At 37.5% G+C, this 22,114-nt stretch overlaps 3 protein-coding genes and 1 long non-coding RNA gene across 4 annotated transcripts in view; 1 reads left to right on the top strand and 3 right to left on the bottom strand.

Moving 5' to 3' along the window:
- Positions 1 to 4,083: 4,083 nt before the first annotated feature.
- LOC147232875 (transcription factor HES-5-like) lies at positions 4,084 to 5,385 on the bottom strand. The gene is made up of 2 exons (XM_086148866.1): positions 5,300 to 5,385; positions 4,084 to 5,196 (listed from the first exon to the last, which is right to left on the bottom strand). Exons 1-2 carry the CDS (start codon positions 5,360 to 5,362, stop codon positions 4,786 to 4,788), a joined length of 474 nt encoding a protein of 157 aa, XP_086004992.1. The 5' UTR covers positions 5,363 to 5,385; the 3' UTR covers positions 4,084 to 4,785.
- A 7,312-nt stretch (positions 5,386 to 12,697) lies between these two features.
- Positions 12,698 to 14,175, bottom strand: LOC147232876 (enhancer of split m7 protein-like). The gene is made up of 2 exons (XM_086148867.1): positions 14,076 to 14,175; positions 12,698 to 13,965 (listed from the first exon to the last, which is right to left on the bottom strand). The coding sequence occupies exons 1-2, from the start codon at positions 14,136 to 14,138 to the stop codon at positions 13,621 to 13,623; spliced, it is 408 nt and encodes a 135-aa protein (XP_086004993.1). The 5' UTR covers positions 14,139 to 14,175; the 3' UTR covers positions 12,698 to 13,620.
- A 2,219-nt stretch (positions 14,176 to 16,394) lies between these two features.
- On the bottom strand, positions 16,395 to 17,630 carry LOC147232877 (transcription factor HES-5-like). The gene is made up of 2 exons (XM_086148865.1): positions 17,540 to 17,630; positions 16,395 to 17,424 (listed from the first exon to the last, which is right to left on the bottom strand). The coding sequence occupies exons 1-2, from the start codon at positions 17,600 to 17,602 to the stop codon at positions 17,011 to 17,013; spliced, it is 477 nt and encodes a 158-aa protein (XP_086004991.1). The 5' UTR covers positions 17,603 to 17,630; the 3' UTR covers positions 16,395 to 17,010.
- Positions 17,631 to 18,665: 1,035 nt separating this feature from the next.
- The window catches only part of LOC147232878 (uncharacterized), a 30,541-nt gene continuing 27,092 nt past the window's right edge, over positions 18,666 to 22,114 (top strand). The window contains exon 1 of the long non-coding RNA XR_015106327.1: positions 18,666 to 18,841. This is a non-coding gene — a long non-coding RNA (uncharacterized LOC147232878). The remainder of the gene's footprint in view (positions 18,842 to 22,114) is intronic.

Consider the following 22,114-nt stretch of genomic DNA (forward strand, 5'->3'; position numbering starts at 1 on the left):
AATCTAAATCTTTCTCTTGATATAAAAATTCAATCAGCATTAATGTTTCACAGTTTGTTTATCTCATTTTCAAACAGTTTTGTTCTCTTAAAAGTAGATACGTTACTCCGGAAATATAATCTTAAGCAACCACACAAAGATAAAATGTCAGAAAAAAAACCAGCAATGAGATTATCACTCATTAATAGTGATCAAATGGTAGCAAATATCATTGTTTTATACCAATTATAATATTGGTCATGAGTAAATCCTTTAAACCAGGATTTGGATGATAAAGTACATCAGATTTAAGTAATCCAAGAGATTAAATACATGTTCAATGTTTAGTACATTTTAACAATATTTCCATATAAAGGACAAATAATCTTTGATTAAAAAGATTAGTTACACCAGGAAAACTAGCGTAATCATATAATATTCATACACATCGTGTAAAATAAGGCATAGAAATGTTTTTAGATGAATTCAGACATAAATTCATTTACTATGAATGAATCAATGGTCTCCATCTGAACTTGAAAGATATATTCTTTGTTTTGTTTTTTCTTTCATGTTTACATTTCATTAAAGCATATAGAAAGGTGCCTCCTTTACAAACAGAAGTACTCAATGGAATTTCAGAGAAATTGTTACAGTTATCCAAAACCAATATGGTCATAATTGTTAATGTGGTGGTAACTTTAGTCTGTATGTGTCTGCCACGGCCTCCAGAGGGTGCTACTAAGTGAATTCTTCTCTTGTGGTGGTGAGCAGAGAAGAGAAGTCCTCCTTGCTCAGGTTCTTGTCAGAACAAGATTCCGGTTTCTGGAAATTCTTCATTAGTTTTTCACGCTTTTTATTCTGCCGCAGCTGCATCAGAAACCTAACTGCCGTCTCCAGGATGTTCTGCTTTCTCCAGCTTGGAGTCTGGCTGCTTATTGAGGAAGTCTTGACCCAGAAGAGATTTGAGCTGCTCAATGCTGCTGTTGATTCTCCTTCGGCGTAACTTATCCACCGGAGGTTTTCTGCGGTGCAGAAAGAAGAACAAACTCATTTGACTTATTCTGCAGCACAGGGTGTGCTTGAAGAAGACCCTTTTCTTAAATAATTATTGAAAGTGTGTCCTAAATTACCTTGTGGGTCAGTGTCAGATGGTTCTGAGTATTGGTCACTGCTGCAGTAATTGTAGGAACCATGGCTGGATCTCTGTACTGCCGAGGTCTCTGAAGAGAGAATCCGATCTCCTCTGACTTCATCCTTGCTATTTATAATCCCACATCTCCATGCGAATCTGAGGGTTTTGAGCTGAGTGAAGTTTTTCACAGCATCACCCAGTTAGAGCCCTTGATGAGACAATTAGATATGTGGAGCCACAACAGGTCAAATGAAGATAGTTCCCTGGAAACAGTTGGACCAGGTGGTGGTCAGAGTTGGGGAAGAACATTATCTGGATAGAAAAAGTGGCCATATGGCCTTAGTGAGTTATTTTGGTCTTAAATGTCATAAAAGTTTATGACTTTGTCCCCAGAAATAATATTGTGACATGGACATTTTGGAAAAGATATCATTTTGGTGAAAAATGGAACAACAATAAATGGTAGAAATGGAAGAAAAAAAAAAGAAACAACACACAACACGAGTTAAACAAACAAAAGATAAATTAACTTTTGCCAAGTAAAAATTATGACGATAGTGAATTCCTAAAGAACTTAAGGACATATTTCTGACATAAACTATGGTTATAAGATACATTCTTTATCTGATTTGAGTCAAGTTCCTTTTTTATAGTCAGTCATTTGAATTTTTAAGTGAAAATAATTTCAGCATATGACCTTAATTAGAATACATGTCCATCGAGTATTGGAGTGGTGCAAAGCACATTTGACAAAGGTGTAATCAGACAGCAGCTGTCCAGATGCTGGAATTCCCGTGATGTGTATCCTGCAGACAGTGTGAGTAGAAAGTTGGTCTCACTTTCCCACACGACTCCTTGAATGCTATTGTAAATGAACAATTAAGGGGCTTTCAATAGCGCCTTTGTGACTGACACGGGGCGGGCGTTGTTGTAGAAACAGAGTCCAGCATCACCAGCCATCTGGAGGGAAAGAACACCATTGGCTGAGAACCTGTAAAGTTTTAGTTTTTGGTAAAATGTGTCCCGTGAACAATAATATATTTTAGCGTATTGCAATTGATCATTGCCGAGTGACTTCAAAACTTTAAAATTATTTTATATTTGTATCTTTTTTTTCCCGTTCCTTCCTCAGTTAACGTGATGGTAGGATGAAGAGACAGCTGATTCCTGGCACGTGTCAAACCTCTTTGGAGGATAGTCTGCTAAATTTGGATGAGGAGGCTAATTACACTTTAGTTTGCTCTCATGAACTTTCCACTTTGCCAAATCTAAATGAAAAATGACAAAATTAATTTAAAATATCAAAGGATGTAGACTTTCAGGTAAATGTAAATGAAAACGGGGGCGGGAGGGGGCATCAGCTATTCAAACTTTAAATATTTTCAAATAATATTACCAGAGGTTTCCATGTGACAAAATTCACATGATGACACCAGATGACAAAAAATAGTTACACAGTTCATTAACAAAGACAGAATGAGTTATTGTGTATAAGTATAATGTAAGATGCCAGTACAATCATGATTTGATCGCCGATAGTAAGATGTTATGTTCACATCTATTGATAATCATATTGATCATGTGACACAAACTTATGTTTGAATAATTTTTTTTAAACAGGTATGGCGATCTAATTTGTTATCTCGGGTCTCTTTGAAGTCTCTCTGCTCAGGGCAAAGGTCTGGATCTATTGTCCCACAGGGGTCTGTGAGTTAGTGTCCAGTAGTTTCCCACACTCTGTCCTTTCACTGCTTCCACTGGAGGAACAATAGAAGTGTGTCTCATTATACATCACATTAGACACACGGTCAGACCATCAGCATTGCTGAATTGATTATTTTACTTCACACTTAAATGGTCGATGATGTCAACAAAATACCAAACTGGTTTTACATACATACACATACAGTTGCAAACAAAAATATTCCAACCCCCTCGCCTCCAAAGACATTAGTGATGTGGATGAAATCGAATGACAATAAACATCAAACAACCAAAAGATATACATTGATACATATTTGAATCAGAAGTTCACATAACTTTGAAGTTCAAATGAAAAACTGTCTCTGAAACATGTACATGTGCAGTATCATTCAACCCACTGCTTTGTGGAGCATACTTTTTTCTAAAACGAAAAAACATTGTCATTCCAATTTGATTGCATTGGTCAATAGAGCTATTTCTCCAAACCCTGTATTGTCGTCCAAATTCCTCTAGACATATTCTAGTTGATGTTTGCCAAAAACTGAGTTATTTTGAGTCCATCCATGAAGTCCTTGTTCATTCAGTGCATGTCTTGTTGTTTCCACTGAAGCACTTATACCAGCCCTGTGCCTTGGATGTTTGAAACGTCCATAAAATGCTCCCAATTGTAGCTCTTTGAATTTTATTTTTTCTGGAAACCTTTTTATACCCAAACCCTGATGTGATGAAATAATTTCCCCCCTGAGCTTTTGTAAAAGCTTCATTGTCTTTTCCATGATAGCAATTCACCTTGAATAATATCATGGTTGGGGTTTCTATATGAATCATTTTTGAAGCAAATAATGGATCATTGTAGAGTTCCCATGAGTATGTTTTGAGTATGTTTCAACTGCATCTCACACAATGTTGTATGTTTTGCACAAATACTTCATCATGCATTTTCTGGGTTAATTTTATACATCGCTTACCTCATAAAGAGGTCATCCAATATAGTCTTGCTCTTTGAAGAAACTAACTTGAATTGATAAATCCGTAAATATTTGCGAGCAAGTGTGTGTGTGTGTGTGTGTGTGTGTGTGTCTGTGTGTGTGTGTGTGTGTGTGTGTGCGTGTGTATGCGTGTACTGTATTTTGGATAGATATTGTGCAGGACTCTGGCTTGAATGGAAAGATTATACCTTCAAAAATTACTGGAAAAATAGAAAAAAAGGGCAGGTCCCACATATTTCACAACATTTAAATTAGTCAATTTCTTTATTCAAAGAGATACAATGATTTACAACTTTGCTAACTGGTGATGATACAGCACAACAAATACTTGTAGATTCTACAAGTCACACTGTACTCAAAGAGAGTAGAGGAATGTCCGTCTTTATAAAAGACAAGGAATATACAGTAATCAAGTCCACTGCACTTAGTGTCCTTCAAACTAACCTTGAAACAGGTAACATTGTTCTTGGTAACCAAGAAATAAAATTCTTTCTCAATGTTTGAAAGTTACATTACAAAGTTAAAAGTGTTGCAATGGAACAGTTGTCCATTTTGACAAAAATGTCCATAAAAAAAGTTAAGTTTTTGACCAAGATGGTCAATAGAAAACACAAGATAACAAATATTATCAAGCCAATAAAGGCTTCATTAATATAAATACATGATCAATATTTATCACATATTTGTATTAATTCTGATATGGTTCATGCAACATGCATGAGAAAATTAAAGAAGATGCAAAGAGAAAATATGCAAAAAATTGGTTAGAAATTTGTTTTGGAAAATCAAAAGAGAGAGAGGGCAGCTTTCTGTACAAACACAAAAAACTCGAGAGGATTTCAAAGAAATCAAAATAGAAAGATGGCAGCTTTCTGTATAAACACAAAAATACTCAAGAGGATTTCAAAGAAATCAGTCCAGTAATCTTTGACCAATATGATCATCTCAGTTTGTTTTCTGATTTTACTCTGCATCTATCTACCATGGCCTCCATGGGGCACTGTTAGCTGAAGTCTTCTCTTTGGTGATGCTGGTCTGGATTGTTGAGCTCACAGGAGAGAAGCCATCGTCTCTCTGGTTCTTATCTGAGGAAGACTGCAGCTTGTGGAAGTTCTTTATCAGCATTGTATGTGACCTCTTCACCTCTTTTCTGGACAGGAAGTGGTCCACCTCTTCGACACACCTGGAGTAGCCATGATTGACAGACACAGCCGGATGCTGATGTTGCAGTTGTCTCAGAAAGCAAACTGTCATCTCCAGGATGTCTGCTTTCTCCAGCTTGGATTCCGGCTGTTGTTTGAGGAACTCTGGACCCAGGAGAGACTTGAGCTGCTCGATGCTGCTGTTGATTCTCTCTCTGCGTAACTTCTCTACCAGAGGCTTTCTGAGCTGCAGAAAAAAGAAAAACTGTGTTAAATTATTGTGCAGCAAACTTTAATATAGAACCGACAACATTGAAATAGCATCAAGTGTAAGAGTATTCTAAATTTACCTTGTGGGTCAGTGTCAGATGGTCCTGAGAATTGATCATTGCTGCGGTGATTGTAGGAGCCATGGCTGGATCTCTGTGCTGCAGGGTCTCTTTCGAGAGAATCTGATCTCTGCTGGATTCATCCCTCCTATTTATAGTCCCACATCTCCATGTGAATGTGTGGGTCTTGGTCTGAGTGGACTTTCTCACAGTCTCAACCAATCAGAGTGCTTGATGAGACAAAAGAGGATACAAAACGTTGAGGGATTTCACTGCCTTTGGGGACAATAGTTAGATCTCAGGGGACCAGGTGGTGCATGGGGGTGCGGAGGGGCGGTCTGGGGAGGGGGGGGGGGGCAGGTCTGTTTGAATTTGGGAAAGAAAGCACGGTGTACTTTGCAGACCTGCTGCTAAATGCCAAGATCAAGTAGTTTGACTAAACACTTGCCTAACATCTCATCTCACACGTGGAAAAAAATAAATGGTTACATACATGATTGACACATGATGTTGCACAACGTCAAAATGTAAGATGAATTTGTTTTCAGTTTTCAGTCTAATGTACAAGACCTTGAGTTTGACCAAACTTTAAAGGTAGGAAATTTATCCTTAATGTCTGAATAATGTCTAAACACATTTTCAGGAACAGAAAAAAGGTACAGGAACAAATTCCTATCCTATTCCTATTTTTAGTCAAAAGACAATTCAGTATGTTGTTTGAACTGTATTGTTCTCTTAGACATAAGAATATGACAAGAAAACTTCGGTGACTTCTGTCCAGATGTATCTGAGTCTTTGGACATGTGCTTCAGTGTGAGTAGAAGGTGGATGTCACTTTCCCACACTGATCAGTGTGAACTGTGGTCAATGAACTACAAAGGGACTCAAGTGACAGATGCTTTCTGTGTGGTTAGAGCATCACGTCACACACCATCTGGAGGGAAAATACACCATTGGCTGAATATGTCAGTGGCGTGTCAAAATCAAAAATACAGTGAAAATTTATGATAAAATTTATTTTCAGACTCCGTTGTCACGATTCAGTCATCATACAATGTGCTCATCCTGCAAAAGCTTTGTACCAACTAAAAATTCTATTCAAATTTCAAGGCCACTCAAGACAGTGGGAGGTGAAGGCAGCTGTTCCCAGAAGTGTGCCAAATCCCTTTGGAGAATTAGTCGACTGCTGGTGGGGTGGGTGTCGTGCAGAGCTTTCCCACACTTTGCACATTGTCAGAAACAGACTAGTGCCTTTATAAACTTGTTTTTGTACATGCTACATGCAGGCAGCGAAGAGTAAGAGAGTGGACAATTTGCAACAATTTGAAAGTGATGTCTAATTACAAATTTTTAAAATGTAACCCAAAATGTTAGATGGAACATTTTCTTATTCATAGATCCTGAGTCTCTTTTAACCTCCATCCCCTCAGGCAAAGGTGTAGGTCCATTGTCCCTGTGGGGCCTGTGAGTGGCTTTTCCCGGGGTTCCCACACTTTGTGCTTCCACTGTTTTCACTGCAGGAACAATAGAAGTGTGCCTTATTGTCAATCAACCCAGATAATATGTTGAACCTCCTTAAAGTAGGGCGTGGCAATATTTACAGATGAAAAGAGGCACTCTCACGTCCTCACCAATTAGAACTAATAGATATTCAGCAAGAATATAATTCATTAATCAATAAGTAGTCCAATGCTGTCGGTTTGATGACCTGATGTTTTCAGTATGAATAAATTGTCATCCAACTGATGATGCTTTTACAAAACACAAAATCAACTTATTATTGAATACATATATTTTCATAGTACCTCAATTTATATTTACCAAGTCTGTCATGGATGTATTGTATGTCATGTTTTCAAGATGATCCCAATTTAGAAAATATGATTGATCAATACTTTTTTAAGTGTAAAAAATATTGAATAAGAATGATTATGTTTTTCCTCATTATGAGGTCATTAACCATCCAGACTAAAAAAATTTAAAAAATTTTGTTCCACAGAGTGTGTTTGTTTATTGATTCAGGCACATCACGTTTTCCAAATTTCCAACATAAGATTATGATTCAGCTCGACAACTTGTGGATTCTACATGACACACTGCACTCAGATATTCAAAGAATGACTGTCTTTGGAATCCCAGAGCTCAGAGGAGAGAAGTTCCTCTTCTCTCTGGCCCTTGGTGGAAGAATGCAGCTTCAGCGCCTCCTTAGACAGGAAGTGGTCCACCTCTTCCACACACCTGGAGTAGACATGATTGACAGACACAGCTGGATGCTGACGTTGCAGTCGTCTCAACAAGCAAATTGTCATCTATTTATATTTCATTATATTTCTTATTCTTTCTCCTTTCCACTATTATCTATTACTGTTATGTTTTTACTTGAAACTCTGGCACAACAATTTCCTTCGGGATAAATAAAGTTGTTCTCATCTCATCTCATCTCATCATCTCCAGGATGTCTACTTTCTCCAGCTTGGATGCTGTTGTTTTCTGGACCCAGGAGAGACTTGAGCTGCTCGATGCTGCTGGTGACTCTCTTTGCCTCTCTTTCTGATTTGCCAAAACAAGAACAAGCACATGAGTAACTTATCCTGCGGAAAAATGTCAACATGAAAATGACAACATTGAATGAGTATCAGGTGTAAGAGTATCTTAAATTTACTTTGAGGGTCAGTGTAAGATGGTCCTTATATTGTTCATTGCCGGAGCTATGGCTGGATCTTTGTGCTTAAGATGTGTCTGTATAAAGAATGTGTTTTCTGCTTGTCATCCCTCAGAATAATATTCCCATATCTCCATTTGAATGTGCAGGTCTTGGTCTCAGTGGACTTTCTTGTAGTGTTACACCATCAGATGGCTTAATGAAACAGTAAGATACATAAAGCTTCAACTGAATTATGTTTCTGGTTGACAATTTTTAAATCTCAGTTGACCAGATGGCGGGGGCTTCATTGAGCTCTGTTTGAATCTGGGAAAGCGGCAGTAACGTGTAGTCAGTAGAGGCAGGGGAGGCCGGGCCTCACCTGTCATCATGGAAGGAAAAAAATGTAAAATGAAAAAATAAATTAAATGGTTATAGTTATTCAATGATTTGTACAATTAAGTTATTTTTGACTTAACTTCACCATTTTTAGTATTTTTTTAAAAAAAATAACATTTACCCTTCAAATATGAAGAAGAGACGTGTGGTGACTATGGATTGCACAATGATTATGCTAACTGTGTTGGTATGCTATGCACTGAAACCATATTGCTATCTTTATTGATGTCAATTTAAAAAAATTCAAACACTTGTAATACATTGACTAAATTTCCATAGTTTAGCTGATGTGTAAAATCTTTTTCGTCAAAAACTGTAACGTGTTTCTTGTGCTGAACAATCATAAAACGACTGCGAAGAGACATTAAGCGAGGCACGCCGTAACGGTGCCTCGTGGTAGGGGGCACCGCTGATCCCAGGGAGCCTTCTTACTACTCGGCTACATGATAATATAATTACCAATAGCAAGCCAGGTGGATCTCATCGAACTGTATAGCTCACGAACGGTAAGGGATGAATGTAAATCTCCTGGGCAGCTCCACAACTTTTTGGCCAGAAGGATCTCATTTAAACTATTCCTAAGGCGACAAAGTTGCTCCGGCTGGTGGTCTCAGTACCGGCTACGACAGCATCGGTGAAGCTGTTATTCCCGGCACTGAAAAGACTCAAAACATACAGTTGGAACAGGACCGATTAAGGACGGCTGTCTTCACTGGAACTAATTTCCATTGAGACAGACAGACTTTTAAAAAATGCAGAAAGATAAGCAAGACTTCTACAAGCAGGTTATCAATGCTTTTCTCCTGAAGGAGCGGCGCTTGGACTTCATTTATAAGTAAAGGTAAGAGATAAGGTTTTTTTTTTTAATGTGCTTCTTTTTTTCTATTCTACAGTTTGAATATGCAAGGAATGCTGATATGATATTTTTAACAAAACACGTTAACGGCTGCCAATAAAATGATGAATAAGCTACTCTGTTGAGTTCATATGTTTGTAAATCTGACTGTGATGACGTCAGTGCCTCACAGCCATAAACGTCAACGCACGTTACTGGAAAGTGCTGACTGCAGAGATCAGACCTGCATAAAAGCAAACGTTTTCACAGATCGTAAGGAATAAAAAAGGAGCATGTGCAATTCATTTTATTTTTTGCATATATCATTGCGATTTATTTAGACTTTTTATACAAACTGTTCTACATATGTTTTAATGAAACAAAATAGTCTTGGAAATTCATATCTATTTCTTATCATAAGTCAAGTCAAGACCTTTTGTTGCAACGTGTATACGTACCCACAGTTTAGATACGTTGGAATCTTTTTAAAAGCACCTGATTCCAAAATTTAGGGGGTGAGATAGAATTGCAGAATATATTTATAGAATTGCTTGGTCATAGAAAATATGTGCACTTCCTGTCCTGACATGGTGAATGAAAGCAAACGAGTAGAAAAAGAAGGCTGGACTCTGAGAGCTCCAACATGTGCCATCTTTAAAGATACCTATGAATTCCCATATCTGACATCATTTCATTGATTTAACTTTTCATGAGGGCTATTTTTTCTTGTATGTGGTACTAAAGAACATTGAAACAGATGGTTGCCTTGTGGGCCATGATCTACAGACCATCAATGAAAAATCAAAACAAGTAACTCAATTTTAAGCTCTGTTTTTTAGACCAAGTCTTGTAAATAGTAAATGTTTAACATGTATTACAGATATAAGCAGATGCAGCAGCTGTCCAGATGCTGCAGTCTTGTTACATGTGTCTTGCAGTTGGTGTGAGTATAAAGTTGGTCTCAGCTTCCCACACCAACTCCTTGAAATGCTGTTGTCATTGAACCACAAAGGGCCTTTCAACAGTGCCTTAATGACTGACACTGGGCGGGTGTTGGTCTAGAAACAGAGTTTAACATCACTGACCATCTGGAGGGAAAGAACACCATTGGGTGAAACTGAGAGCCTGTAAAGTTTTTAGATTATGGTAAAATGTGTCTCGTGAGCAATGACTTCAAAACTTTGAAATTATTTTAAATTTTCATAATTTTCTCACCAATTCACCTGTGCTCCTTCCTCGTTTAACTTTATGGTGGGATGAAGAGACAGCTGGTTCCTGATGTGTGCCAAACCCCTCTAGAGGAAAGTCTACTGATGGTACATATGGAGGATAATTATTTGTCAATATGCGTTCCAGAGCTTTCCCTCACTTTTCCAATAAAGATCAATTTAGCTATTTTTCAAATCCAGACTGGCATCTTGAAAGGATTAGTTTTTAGTACATGGTAGCACTTTTTATTTATGTCCTCAAGACTTACTGTATTGCAAAGTGTAGAGACAGATCCAGATTAATTTAAATGGATTAAGAAATAATCTTAGTTAAATATTGATCTTCATTAGCATTCATAAAATATATTTTTCCTTTATATGATATTATTTTTACTGCTAAGCCAGTATAATTTATTCCTAATTAAAGAGAACAGTAAGGGCAGGTGTACTGTATCTCAATATTTTTCCCATGGTCTTTTCCTCAAAGTATAAGGTAGCAGTCCTGACATGTTCAGGAATTTTAACCCAAATATGACGGGATTTCTGATTGACTTTCCTGTGACCGAAATTTTTCTAAGGATTTTACTGAGCCACATAGAAAGGGGGTGCCATTAAAAAAAGAGAGTTTTCATACATGTGATGAAATGTTATAGCAGTTTCATTGAATACTTAAACAAGCCTAGTCATTCAGATTGTTTTCCAGGGTCCTTTTGAAGTTCTGGCTCTTCAGGGCAAAGGTCTGAATCTATTGTCCCTAAGGGGTCTGTGAGTTGGTGTCCTCTGGTTTCCCACACTCTGTCCTTTCATTACCTCCACTGGAGGAGCAGTGGAAGTGTGTCCCATTATAAATCACATCTGACACACTGTCAGACCATCAGCCCTGCTGAATAGATAACTTCCCTTTATTGGGGGCACCATGGCTCAGGGGGTTTGAGTGGTTGTCCTTGGAATGAAACATTCCTGGTTCCATTCCTGTGCTTCTCCAAGCCTGTTGAAGTGTTGCTGAACAAGACACCGAACCGCTTGCCTTGCACCGCTAAGTAGCTGCCGACTGCTAATGATTCCACATGATGGGTGAAATGCTGAGAAATCATTTCCTGCAATGTACTAATAGAGTTTAATTCAGCAGATTATTTTTCAAGATATGTTTTCTCTGCTGGTATGATTGCTCAAAAGAATGCGGATCATTATTGAGATAAACCCTTATTGTATAGATTTCTGTGTGCTGCTGTTACATTACATCATCATCACCTGCCTTGGCTGCATCTTCTAACTTAGTACTGATTAGTGCGATAGTGGACAGGTATCCAAAGTTGACTTGTTGTCTGTTAAATGAATAATTTCTGTTTGAATATTCTTCATGTGATTAATCATCAGTATTATTAGGCATTGGCTCGAGATAACAATGAATAGCCACTGACTGATGAAAACAAAATTTGAAACATTAAGCTATTTTTTTGAAGATAGAAGACTTTTGTGATAGAAGACTTTCAGACAGAATAAAAGGAAAGGTGTACAAGACAGTGGTGAGACCAGTGATGATGTATGGACTAGAAACTGTTACAATGACCAAAAGACAGCAGGCAGAACTAGAGGTTGCAGAGATGAAGATGTTGAGGTTCTCTTTGGGGGTGACCAGGATGGATAGGATCAGGAATGAGTCTATCAGAGGAACAGCACATGTTAGATGTTTTGGAGAGGAGGTCAGAGAAGCCAGACTAAGATGGTTCGGTCATGTACAGAGGAGGGATTGTGAATGTATTGGTAGACGGATGCTGGAATTGGAGCTGCCAGGCAAGAGATCTCAAGGAAGACCAAAGAGAAGGTTTATGGACGTAGTGAGAGAGGACATGAAGGTAGTTGGTGTGAGAGAGGAGGATACAGAGAATAGGGTTAGATGGAGAAAGTTGACTCGCTGTGGCGATCCCTGAAGGGAAAAGCCTAAAGAAGAAGAAGAAGAAGCTATTTTTTTGAAGGTTATGAAAACCCTTTCTTTTCTCAGAAACTGAACTTGCACATAAAAACCAATCACTGTTATGGAACTCATTTGTCCATATTAATGTATTTTGCACAAAGCCAACAGTGAAGCATTTAACATTTTAAATGGGTCTCGCTGGATTGCTGTGAAGTGGATGCAGGAGTCTCTGCTGTAAATAGCGTGCTCCTCAAAATCCCGAAACTGGGAAATTCCAACGTGCAGAGATACATTTTTTTTCAGCTGAAATATTTGACTCCTGTCAAGCAGTTCTTAAGAGAATCTGTTTGGCAAAAGAAACTGATCATTTCTGAGTTCCTTTCACTTTCTAAATTTTAAAGAAACATGTACAGAGACAAGATTTAGAATAGGCAACACATTTTTATTTTTGAGACACAATAAACATTAATTTCACAAGGTGATGATTCATCACAAAACAAGTTGTAGATTCTACAGGACACACTGTACTCAGAGAGAGTGAAGGAATGACTGTCTTTATAAAAAACATAGAATTTATAACATTCCATTTACATGGTACTCACTGTCCTCTGAAATGGGGACTTGAAGTGTTTTACTTTAAGATAAAGCATTTTTTAAAAAGATTACAGATCTTACAACAGATCAAATTGCTTTCATCATCCATGAAATTAAAATCTCTCAAAATGTTAAAATTGTGGTCTCATTGGAAACCTTGACAGTATGACATTTTTTGAAGCTTTCATAATTAAAGCATAAAATAGACCTGGACACTTGAAGGAAGTACTTTGGTGTGACATATCAAACATTTTATGTGAAATGACCAATGCTAATCAAATGGTTAAAAAAATGCAGTTGTGATTTAAGATAATAATTGTAAACAATTGACATCAAGTATGTATACTTTTCCTGTGGGAAAAAAAGAATTTGATCTTAAAACAGATCAGACATTAGCAATTCAAATAATTAAACTTTTGGTGCACATTGGCATATGTTTCTTTAAAAAAAGACACTTCAGTTTTAAAAGATGTTCAGTAACAGTTAAAAGATAACAAATGTTATCGCAGGATAATAAACTATCAGGAAAATATTAGGAAATGATGAGATTCTTGAAATGCATGAGAAGATTCGTTCTCTCCAACTTTAAGAAAATGACGTTGATATTTTCTTTTTGACAGATCTTTTTCATCTAAACGGCAAAAAGTAAAAGGCAACCCTCCATTCAAACAGAGCAACTCAGTAGTATTTCATAGAAATCAGTCCTGTTATCTTTGATCAATATGATCATCTCAGGTCATCACATTGACTTTACTCTGTGCGTGTCTTCCAAGGCCTCCAGGGAGTGCTGTTGACTGAAGTTTTCTCCTCAATTATACTTGTCTGGACCTGAGAGCTCAGAGGAGAGAAGTCATCCTCTCTCAAGTTCTTATCAGTGGAAGAATGCAGCTTGTGGAAGTTCTCCATTATTGTTCCTTGCTGTTGATTCTGCTGCAGCTGCATAAGGAAGCAAACTGTCATCTCCAGGATGTCTGCTTTCTCCAGTTTGGAGTCAGGCTGCTGTTTGAGGAACTCTGGACCCAGGAGAGACTTGAGCTGCTCGATGCTGCTGTTGATTCTCTCTCTGCGTAACTTCTCTACCAGAGGCTTTCTGAGCTGAAGAAACGAGAACAAATTCATTAGTTAACTTATTCTGCAGCAAATTTTCAGCATGAAAAAGACAACATTGAATGAGCATCAAGTATGAGTGTATCTTGACCATTTACCTTGTGAGTCAGTTTCAGATGGTCCTGAGAATAGTTCATTGCAGTGTTGATTGTAGGAGCCATGGCTGGTTCTCTGTGCCGCAGAGGACGTCTCTGTAGAAACAGAGAATCTGATCTCTGTTGGCCTTATCCCACTTATTTATAGTCCCACATCTCCATGTGAATGTGTGGGTCTCTGTCAGAACAGAGTTTCTCACAGTCTCAACCAATCAGAGAGCTTGATGAGACAAAAGAGGATACAAAATGTTTAGGGATTTCACTGTCTTTGGGACAATTGTTACATCTCAGGGGGCCAGGTGGTGGATTTGTCTGGGTATGGGGGGGTTTACTGACCTCTATTTGAATTTGGGAAAGAGGGGACTGTGTACAGTGCAGACTTACCGCTGAACACCGAGATCAAGTACAACTTGGTTTGAACCCATGCCCAGTGCCTCATCACACAGTAGAAAAACTTAAATTCGGGAATGACAAACAGAAGAATCATCAAATCAAATCAAATCATCAAATGAAGAAGCAATGTGATTTTTTTTATGTAGTTTTCCAATTCTGTCAAATTGCAGTCTAATTTTAATAGTCACCAATGGTTTTCAGTTGATATAAGATTTTTTTTATTACATAGTTTTCTTTTTCCTCATTCTTGAATTAGCACATAATTCTATGAACTCGTTTTTCATCCTTGATGGAGTATCAATACACAGTCAGACATATCTGTAACTTTAGTCCAGATGTAATGAATTTATGGACACGTGCCTGAGTGTGAGTAGAAGGTGGATGTCACTTTCCCACACTGATCAGTGTGAACTGTGGTCAATGAGCCACAAAGGGACTTCAGTGACAGATGCCGACTGTGTTGTTAGAGCATCACGTCACACACCATCTGGAGGGAAAAGACACCATTGGTTGAATCTGACACTTTATCAAATACAAAAAAATATGGTAAACAATTTATGATAAAGATTTTTTTTCGGACTCCCCTGTCACAATTCAGTCATCATAACCTGTGCTCATCCAGCTCAAGTTTTGTACCAACTGAAATTGAATTTAAATTTCAACGCCTCTCACGAGGGTGGGAAGTGAAGGCAGCTGTTCTCCAAAGTGTGCCCAATCCCTTTGGAGAATTAGTTGACTGCTGATGGGTTGGATGTCAGAAGCTCCAGGGCTTTCCCACACTTTGTATGTTTATTGTCAGAAACAGACCAATACCTTTATAAAACTCTTTATTTTGTACAAGCTACATGCAGGCAGAGAAGAGTACATGGTTTATTCCATTCAAGATCATAGATTACACTGAAAAATGCAAGACCATTTCTTTAATGGGATACATTTCCATGTCAGATTAAAGGTTCAATATAATCAAAATATTGGTCTAGGACATTTTTTCAAAGCAATGTTTGACAAGAAATTGTTGGAATGAAACCCACAATGTTAAACAGGACGTTTTCTTCTTCATTAAACCTTAGTCTCTGTAAAATATCCGTCCCCTCAGGCAAAGGTGTAGGTTTATTGTCCCTGTGGGGCCTGTGAGTGGGCTTTCCCGGGGTTCCCACACTTTAGCCTTTCAGTGTTTTTACTGCAGGAACAATGGGAGTGTGCCTTATTGTGAATCAACCTGGATTACCCACAATATGGAACCTCTTTAAAGTGGGGCGTCGCAATATTTCAGTTGAAAATCAGGCACATTCAACAATTAGAAGTAAAATATTTTCAAACCAGAAGAAAATTAATTCACCAGGTTTTCCATCTGATGACATGACATTTTCAGTACGAATATATTGTCATCAGACTGACATTGCTTGACTAAAAATAAAAAAAAATATTAATTGACTTAATGAATATTTAATCCCTCATTTATATTTACCAATCTGTCACAGGTGTATCTCATGTCTTCAAGATGATCACCATTTGATCAAGATGTTTGCTTTGAGTGGACAGGAATTGAATAGGAAAGGCAAATGTCTGTTTTTCTTCATAATCAAGGTCATTAATCATCCACAAATAATTCAAGAGAGACAATTATTAGAAAATGTTGTTCAGTAGGCAGTGTTTGTTTATTGATTGAGGCATTAATAGCTACATCAAGTTTTCAAAGTTCTAACATAAGGTGATGATTCATCACAACCACAACTTGTAAAGTCAGGAAGACACACTATACTCAGAAGAAGCTGAGGAATGATTGTCTTGATTTACACTGTTTGAGTACACAGTACTCATGTTCCACTGACATGTTTTCTCAAGGAGAATACGAGAAAGAAGCACTTTATAAAAAATGCGACAAAAAATGAAAACTGACCTTTGAATAGATCGATATGTTCTTTTCAAAACTAAATATACGTTTATACAAAAAAAAAAAATTACATTATTCGCAGGAAAGGTTTCCATTCATTGGAAGTTCTTTTTTTAAAAGCTACATACTGATCTCATAATAGATCGATTTTGGGCAATCACATCCTTTCAAGTCCATTCAAATCCAAAGTAGAAAGCCAATTGTATTATTATATTATTTTGCAGTATGACTCACCCTTATGAAAGGGTAAACATATCACTGTTTTAGATCATATTTTTGCTTTTGAATGAATTCATGTAAGAAATTATAATCTTAACAGATCAAGCAAAAGTAGTCATGAGTCTTTGATCAAAATGAACCAGAACAGTAATGTGATGCTAACATTATATACGTAAAATGTATCAAATAAAATCAAACAAAGTCTTAATTGCTTATGCAATTGGATATGACTGATGCATTAGGCATGAAAAAACTCTCTTTCAAAACTAGAGAGAATATACTGCTTTGAAATGTTTTCCCCAAAACATGTAAATGTTATTCTTCTGGGCATTCAGAAGCACAACCTTGAAAGAATTTCAAAGAACTCAAACCGGCAATCTCTTGCCAGTATGATCATCCAGTTTTTCTTTTTTGACTTCAGTCTGCATGTGTCTACCATGGCCTCCAGGGGGCACTGTTAACCGACATCTTCTCTTTGGTGATGTCGGTCTGGACTGGAGAGCTCAGAGGAGAAAAGTCAACCAGTCTCAGGTTCTTATCAGCCGAAGACTGGAACGTGTGGAAGTTCTGCATTAGTGCTCTCTGCAGCTCAATCTTCACCTCCTTCTTGGACAGGAAGTGTTCCACCTCTTGGACACACCTGGAGTAACCTTGCTTGAGAGATGCAGCTGGATGACGATGTTGCAGTCGTCTCAGGAAGCAAACTGTCATCTCCAGAATGTCTGCTTTCTCCAACTTGGAGTCAGGCTGCTGTTTGAGGAACTCTGGACTCAGGAGAGACTTGAGCTGCTCGATGCTGCTGTTGATTCTCTCTCTGCGTAACTTCTCTACCAGAGGCTTTCTGAGCTGCAGAAATAAGAGCAAACTCATGAGTTAACTTATTCTGCAGGAAAATATCAACATGAAAAAAGACAACACAAAATGAGTATCAATTGTAAGTGTACAAGTATCATAATTTTACCTTGTGGGTCAGTGTCAGATGGTCCTGAGGATTGGTCATTGCCGCAGTGATTGTTGGAGCCATGACCGGATCTTGCTGCTTCCGATGTCTCTTTTGAGAGAATCTGATCTCTGTTGGCTTCAACCCTCCTATTTATAGTCCCACATCTCCATGTGAATGTGTGGGTCTTGGTTTGAGTGGAGTTTCTCACAGTCTTAACCAATCATAGCGCTCGATGTGACAATAAGACATGCGGGCAGCAATGGGCTGGATGATGTTCAGATCTTGGATGACAATAGTTTGCTCTCAAGGGACCAGGTGGAGAAGAGAATGTAAAGGGAGACTCAATGAGCTTTGAATATGGTAACATGGTGGCCCTCCACAGATCAGACCTGCTGCTAGGATCAGATGCTTTGGCTGACCACATACTCGTCATTCCAAATTCCAGAGAATAAAAACGGCTCCATCCCATGAGTTTTTTTTTTTTTTTAATTAATGTGGTTATATTTTTAAACGTTCCAGAATACAAGATAAGTATAAATTTGAGTCCAAACGGTATTGGAAAAAACAATCCGAATTTAAAATGTAAATCCCCATTTAAAGAAAAATATTGATTATATTTTTCACATGTAAATCTGTCCTTTTTTGAAATAAGTGGGATGCTAAGCACATACTTAAATTTCAGCCTCTGCTAATACAATACTGTACGATACAATGGCAAAGACTGATAATTCAAGTCCTTCTAGATTTGATCATTTGTGTTTTAAAATGGACATTCTTTTGAAAAGGATTTTATTTTCAATACTTATCCATCTAGTAATAGAGTTGTGCAAAGCACATATTTATTTAAAGTGTATTCAGATGCAGCAGCTGTCCGGATGCTGCAATCTTATGACGCGTGTCTTGCAGTCAGTGTGAGTAAAAAGTTGTTCACCGGTTCCCACACCGGCTCCTTGAATGCTGCTGTCAGTGAACCACAAAGGGGCTTTCAGCAGTGCCTTTGTAAGTGACACGGGGCGGGTGCTGTTGTAGAAACAGAGTCTGACATCACCAGCCATCTGGAGGGAAAGGACACCATTGGCAGAATGTGAGGGGCCTGTAAAGTTTTAGTTTTTGGTCAAATGGGTCTTGTGAATAACAACTTATTTTAGCTAATAAATTGATCATTGCTGAGTGACTTCAAAAATTCAAAAATTATTTTATATTTGTATCTTTTTTCCTGTTCCTCCCTCAGTTAACATGGTGGTAGGATGAAGAGACAGCTGTTTCCTGGCGTGTGCCAAACCCCTTTGGAGCATTGGCTGCTGCTGGTGGATGAGAAGGGTAATTAGATTTCCATACTTTACCAATTAACAATTTCCCAAATGTTAATGAACATTATCTAATCCGCTGTATAAAATGTCAAAGCATATAGACATTCAGATTAAACATAAATGGAAATGTGGGGGGAAAAAATCGATCTGCAGTTCCAAAGTTTAACTATTTTCAATTGTACCATAGGTTTCCGTGTGACAAATGACACATGATGACATCAGATGCCAAAAAATGATCACACAGTTTCACTTTTTTAATTCACCATGATAGGAATGAGACTACGATCGTGAAATATATTGTAAAATATCAGTATGATAATGATTTGATCTCATATAGAAAACAGATCAATTTATAACTTGAAAATTATATTTATATTTTATACTTTATTTTCATATTTAATTATATTTATGAGGTGATACAAACTTAGATTTGAATGTACATTTGAATGTACATTTGAATCTTTTATTTTAGACGGATATGGCAATCCAATTTGTTATCTGGGGTCCCCTTGAAGTTCTGTCTTCAGGGCAAAGGTCTGGATCTATTGTCCCACAGGGGTCTGTGAGTGAGTGTCCAATAGTTTCCCACACTCTGTCCTTTCACTGCTTCCACTGGAGGAACAATAGAAGTGTGTCTCATTATACATCACATTATACACACTATCAGCCCGTCAGCCCTTCTGAATTAGGACCTTAATCTTACATTTAAGCACCTGATTAATTTATTTTTAATTTTTTTGAATTAGAACTAAGCTTTTTACAGTGTCGTTTTGTCATTATTTCGCTTCAGACTTGTACATTTTGAATATTTTGTTTTTCATTCTTTCTATTGCTTGAAATTCAATTGAAACTTCATTCAGTTTATCACTTGGATTTTGTGTGCGTTTTTAGTTTTCTTATCATAAGTGGCCTTTGTTATTCAAATGTTGAAGCGTTTTTAAGAACTGTGTTTATCTGATTTCATTTTGCTGACAGTTTATACTGTCATGTATGTGTCCTTTTGATTACCTATTTTACTTTAATGGTTACTTTCTCATGCTCCACACTTCTTTCTGTCTCCATCGATATTATCTGTTGAGTTTTCTCTCCTTTGTCTTTGTCTTGTTTATAATTTGTCAGTTGTCTGTTAATTTATTCCTGCCAGCACTGCTCTGCTCTTCCGGTCTGTCCTCCTATTAGCTGCCTGCTTTTCTCGTCGTTTGTTAATTTGTCGTTGAGTTGTATCTCTAGTTTTACTCTTTTTCAGTTTATTTTTCTTCTGTCCTAGTTTCTTGTGTTTTACCTGTTTCAAAGGATCCACTTTCTTAAATATCCCTATTCTACTGTTTGGAGGAAAAATACAGTTGTGTGTTTTATGTTTATGTTGAAATTAATGAAAACATTTATCACTTAAATCCTGCAATCGCAACTTCTGCAACAGCAGGTCAATGGAGTTTTGAAAGATTTATCTTAAAATCTGGGAAAAACAATATCATAAATTAGAATCATAGATTTGTTTAATGAATTAGGCATAATGAAAATGTTTATTAAACATCAACAATAAAATGATGATGTATCACAAGAACAACTTGTAGATTCGACAGGACACTCTGTACTTAGAGAGTACAGGAATTCTATCTTTATGAAAGACAAATAATTTTACAAAGTTTGAATACACAGTACTCTGTACAAGATATCACAATGTTCTCAGTAACAAAGACACATTGTTCTCTCCCAAACTTTAAATTTTACAGTTCGGTTTAAAATATTAACCGCATGCTCTCTAAAGAGAACTTTTGCTTGACAAATAATCGCATTTCTCTCACAATAGATCATTTTAGACTGATACCATACAGCAGAAAGACACACTTGAGATGTCCGCCGAGAGGACAATCAAATGATTATTACTGATCAGGTAATACAAAATGCAAATACAGATAATACGAATTGTGATCTGTAGTTAGAGCAGAGAGCAGGTTGAGGAAAATCTAGAGAGGTGGAGGTATGCATTGTAAAGAAGAGGAATGAAGATTGGTCGCAGCAGGACAGAGTATATGTGTGTGAATAAGAGGAACCTGCTGAGGCTACAGGGAGTGGAGATCAAGAAGTTGGAGAATTTCATGTACTTGGGGTCAACAGTCCCGAGCAGCGGAGAGTGTGGAAAAGAGATGAGGAGATGGGTTCAAGCAGGTTGGAATGGGTGAAGAAAAGTGTCCGGGCACTATGTGATAGAAGACTGAGCCAGAAGGAAAGGAAAGGTGTACAAGACAGTGGTGAGGCCAGCGATGCTGTATGGTTTGGAGACAGTGACATTGACGAAAAGACAGGAGGCAGAGCTCTGCCTCGATCGCAGAGTTGAAGATGTCAAGGTTCTCTTTGGGAGTGACAAGGATGGATTGGATCAGGAATGAGTCTATCAGAGGAACAACACATGTTAGATGTTTTGGAGATAATGTCAGAGAAGTCAGACTGAGATGGTTCAGTCACGTACAGAGGAGGGAAAGGGAAGACAGATGCTCGGTAGACAGATGCTGAAAGTGGAGCTGCCAGGTAGGAGGTCTAGAGGAAGACCAAAGAGAAGATTTATGGAAGTAGTGAGAGAGGATATGAAGTTAGTTGGTGTGAGAGAGGAGGATACAGAGAATAGGGTTAGATGGAGAGTGTTGATTCGCTGTGGCGACCCCTGAAGGAAAAACTGAAACAAGAAGAAGATAATGCAACAAAAAAATCACACTGTGTGGGCATGACAACATACTTGTGTTGTATTCTAACATCAATTAATGTGATGGTTCTTTTTTGACAAAACTCTACAAAAAAAGATCATGATTTGGCAACATATTGGCAATATTGCACTAATTGAAGATAATATTGTGTTTGGCCTTTTGGTAAAATCTTATTAAAACAAAACATATGACAATGAGATAAAATTGATTTCTAAAAATGTAAAAATAAATGTTATAAGCATTATATACCTCTAATTCTTGAAGAAGAATTAGGTAATTTAATTTGCTCATGCAATCAGATGATTTGTGCAATGTTCATGAATAGAACTTTTCTCTCTGGACTTTTCTATGTCCAGTGTCTCTGAACTTATGTTGTTTGTTTAGAGGATATTTTATGCAAAAACATATAAAAGACAGCCTTCTATACAAGATGAAGAACTGAGAAGAATTTCAAAGCAACCAGTCCATTAATCTTTGACCAATACGATCATCTTAGTTCATTTTAAAGACTTTAGTCTCTCTGTGTCTACGGCCTTGAGGGAGCACTCTTAACCAAAGTCTTCTCTTTGGTGATGCTGGTC

This window comes from Fistularia commersonii, chromosome 7 (genome assembly GCF_037954325.1).
Source record: "Fistularia commersonii isolate RoL2024-O1a breed Wild chromosome 7, RoL_Fcom_v1.0, whole genome shotgun sequence".
Classification (NCBI taxonomy): Eukaryota; Metazoa; Chordata; class Actinopteri; order Syngnathiformes; family Fistulariidae; genus Fistularia; species Fistularia commersonii.

Excerpts from the sequence above, each read along its gene's own strand:
- LOC147232877 (XM_086148865.1), bottom strand. The coding sequence starts at position 17,602 with ATGGCTCCAACAATCACTGCGGCAATGACCAATCCTCAGGACCATCTG. Across the intron at positions 17,425-17,539 it reads ATCTGACACTGACCCACAAG|CTCAGAAAGCCTCTGGTAGA; the intron begins GTAAAATTATGA and ends TTATTTCTGCAG.
- LOC147232876 (XM_086148867.1), bottom strand. The coding sequence starts at position 14,138 with ATGGCTCCTACAATCAACACTGCAATGAACTATTCTCAGGACCATCTG. Across the intron at positions 13,966-14,075 it reads ATCTGAAACTGACTCACAAG|CTCAGAAAGCCTCTGGTAGA; the intron begins GTAAATGGTCAA and ends TCGTTTCTTCAG.
- LOC147232875 (XM_086148866.1), bottom strand. The coding sequence starts at position 5,362 with ATGGCTCCTACAATCACCGCAGCAATGATCAATTCTCAGGACCATCTG. Across the intron at positions 5,197-5,299 it reads ATCTGACACTGACCCACAAG|CTCAGAAAGCCTCTGGTAGA; the intron begins GTAAATTTAGAA and ends TTTTTTCTGCAG.